Consider the following 2,879-nt stretch of genomic DNA (forward strand, 5'->3'; position numbering starts at 1 on the left):
TTAAAAATAATACCAAACTAAATTTTTCTATTATCAAGCAATACTCCTCCAGTGACTAATTAACAATTGTAGCAGGAACTTAAGGTAAAGACTAAAGACGGCAACAGCAATACCACGGTACAGCTGAGTAACTTAGGGTATTCAAGTTTTACATACCAATAAAAACTCCAGAGCTTCTCAATGAGCAAAAACAGTGTCGTTGCGCCTAGGAGGTCTATCGGGAATCGATCCTGGTTTGAACTTAGAAGCTTCATGCTTTGCCAGTTCATGAGGGACGGGGCTGCCACTTTGAACAAGCATCTGCTTGAGATCAAAGAAGACATCGGTGTCATGAAAAGTCAAAAATGTTGTGGCCACACCGGTCTTTCCTGCACGTCCCGTTCTTCCGATTCGATGTGTATACATTTCGATATTACCAGGCATGTCATAGTTTATGACATGAGCCACATCAGGGATATCAATTCCACGCCCTGCAACATCTGTAGCAACAAGGACAGTGAATCTCTTGGCTCTAAAACCCTCAAGGCTGATTTCCCTCTGCTCCTGTGATCTTCCCCCATGTAAAGTCGTTACCTTATAACCAGCCTTATCAAGATTCTTGGAAATAGAATCAGCATTCTTCTTAGTATTGACAAACACAATCGCAGTCTTATCCCCAAGATCATCGAGCAACTTCTGCAATCTCGGAAACTTCTCTGATTCCTTCATCATGATCACGTGTTGAGAAATTAAATCAGTAGCCTTTCCAGCAGTACCAATATTGACCACAACAGGATTCCTCAAATACTTCCTAGCTAGCCGCTCCACAGCTGGAGGCATCGTAGCACTAAACATGTAGGTAGTCCGATAAATCCTTTTTTCATCAAGCTCCTCATCTTCATTCTCCGGTTTCAAATTACTAGATGGCATAGCATCCAATACACCCACAACTTGGGGTTCAAAACCCATATCTATCATCCTATCAGCCTCATCAAGAACCACATAATTACACTGATTCAACACAGCATACCGCCTCTCTAAACAATCCAGTAAACGACCGGGCGTAGCAATAACAACCTCACACCCTTGTCTAATCCTAAAACCTTGTTCCTCTATTGACTGGCCACCGACAATAGAAACAACTTTAATACCTAAATAATGAGCAAACTTCATAGTTTCATCCTCAATTTGCTGAGCAAGTTCACGAGTCGGGGCCATGACAACAGCGTAAGGCCCCTCAGCTTCATTATCTTCACTCATAGGAGGCAATCTAGATATATAAGCCAACATAGGCAAAACAAAAGCAGCAGTCTTACCTGACCCTGTCTCTGCAATCCCAATCACATCCCTTTGCTGCAATCCCAAAGGAATCGCAGCCATTTGTATAGGTGAAGGCTTCTTATACCCAACTCTCTCCACTGCTTTCAACAACTCGGGAGTCAATTTACTCTCGCTCCAGCTCCGCATCGGGCGTGGAATCTTCGACCCTTTATAGGAAATATTGAAATCTTCCCTAAATCCTCCAATCTCGTTCAGTCATTTCTTCGAGCTTCTTATCAGACCAATGCTTATCGACCCTCATATCGAAAGTATCGTAAGTATTCGCTGCTTCTTCTTTTAACCTCTGCGCCGCAGCTTCTTCGGGCTTCTCTTCAACCCCATCTTTTTTCCTAATTTCGTCTCTCATCTCTTTCTCATTCTTAGCCGCGAGCTTCTTCTGTTCCCTCCGATCCATTCCAGCCCTAAAACCTCTCCCGAACAAAAGCTGAGCCTCATGAGGGTTTTGATACAAAGAATTCATGTCCCTCGAAGTGTCTTCCGTGTTTTCCCAATCGAAAGAAAACCTAAATTTCTCGCTAGGTTTAATAACCCTTTTCTTGGGCTTCTTCGATCCGAGGTATTGATCTTTAATCGATTCCAATTCCTTTTCCCTTTCCCTCTCAGCTAACTTCTCCAACCTCGCCCGTTCTCTGGCCTTGGCTTCTTCTCCCCGCTCGCGTTCCCGGTTCCTCCGCTCGGATTCCCGATCCCTCTCCCGCTGGCGTTCACGGTCGCGTCGGTCGGAATCAGAGGAAAGCTTCGTGGAGCTGAAATCGGAGCGATTGGTGGCGGGGCCGTTGGTGGGGCGATGGAGGTCTTCGAGGCTGCGTTTCTGTTGGGCGCGTTGCTCTTCGAGGCGTTGAAGAGCTAACTGTTCGCGTTGGGCTTTGGTCAAAAAGACGGGTTTTGGAGGATTGTTGTTGCTCATGCTTTGTGAAGAAGATGGAGATGAAGGATTTGAATTGGTTCAGTTGCAGAAAGGCAAGGATGGGGAAAACCGGAGATATTCGAGGGATTTTGATTGTAAACTTCAATACTTATCCAGGTTTTGTTTTATAATGAGTTTATTTATGTTTTTGGTCCCTTGTATTTTATAAATCTGAGGCTTTTGTAGTAGATTAGAAATCGGTTTAATTGTAGTTTCGATTCTTATACTCTTTCTATATCTAAATGGGCTATTTAGTTTTGGAGAGGGGGAGAGGGAAACAGTTGGGTTAGGCCTCTTCGATAGAAAATGGGCTAAATAAATTTTCCAATAAAAGAAGCACCAAAGCTTCTAAAGGGCAATTGTTGTTAAAGCCACTGCTTGCCAATGGAAACAAGTAATATCTCAATTAATTATTATTTTTCTTACGAGGAGAGTTCTTATTTTGGCTAAAATATTTAAGATTTGATTAATTATTATTGCACGTTAAAGTAATATCTCAATTAACTTCTATTTAGTCCTATTAGTTTTTGATTCTATCGATTAAATCCCCTAAATGATTATTTGGTGATCGATGAATTTATTTTGTTGATGAGGGTGATTAACTTTGGGGTCATGTCTGTGAATGAGATTTTATATCTCAAATGAAGAGGTT

General features: G+C 42.3%; 1 protein-coding gene across 1 annotated transcript; it reads right to left on the minus strand.

Moving 5' to 3' along the window:
• LOC120128283 (DEAD-box ATP-dependent RNA helicase 21-like) lies at window positions 1-2,313 on the minus strand. The gene is given in 2 exon segments (XM_039145987.1): window positions 1-1,498; window positions 1,500-2,313. Coding segments are annotated over 2 exon segments (2,049 nt in total). The 5' UTR covers window positions 2,228-2,313; the 3' UTR covers window positions 1-177.
• Between the last annotated feature and the right edge of the window lie 566 nt (window positions 2,314-2,879).

Source organism: Hibiscus syriacus, unplaced genomic scaffold, assembly GCF_006381635.1.
Source record: "Hibiscus syriacus cultivar Baekdansim isolate YM2019G1 unplaced genomic scaffold, ASM638163v2 tig00110478_pilon, whole genome shotgun sequence".
NCBI lineage: Eukaryota > Viridiplantae > Streptophyta > Magnoliopsida > Malvales > Malvaceae > Hibiscus > Hibiscus syriacus.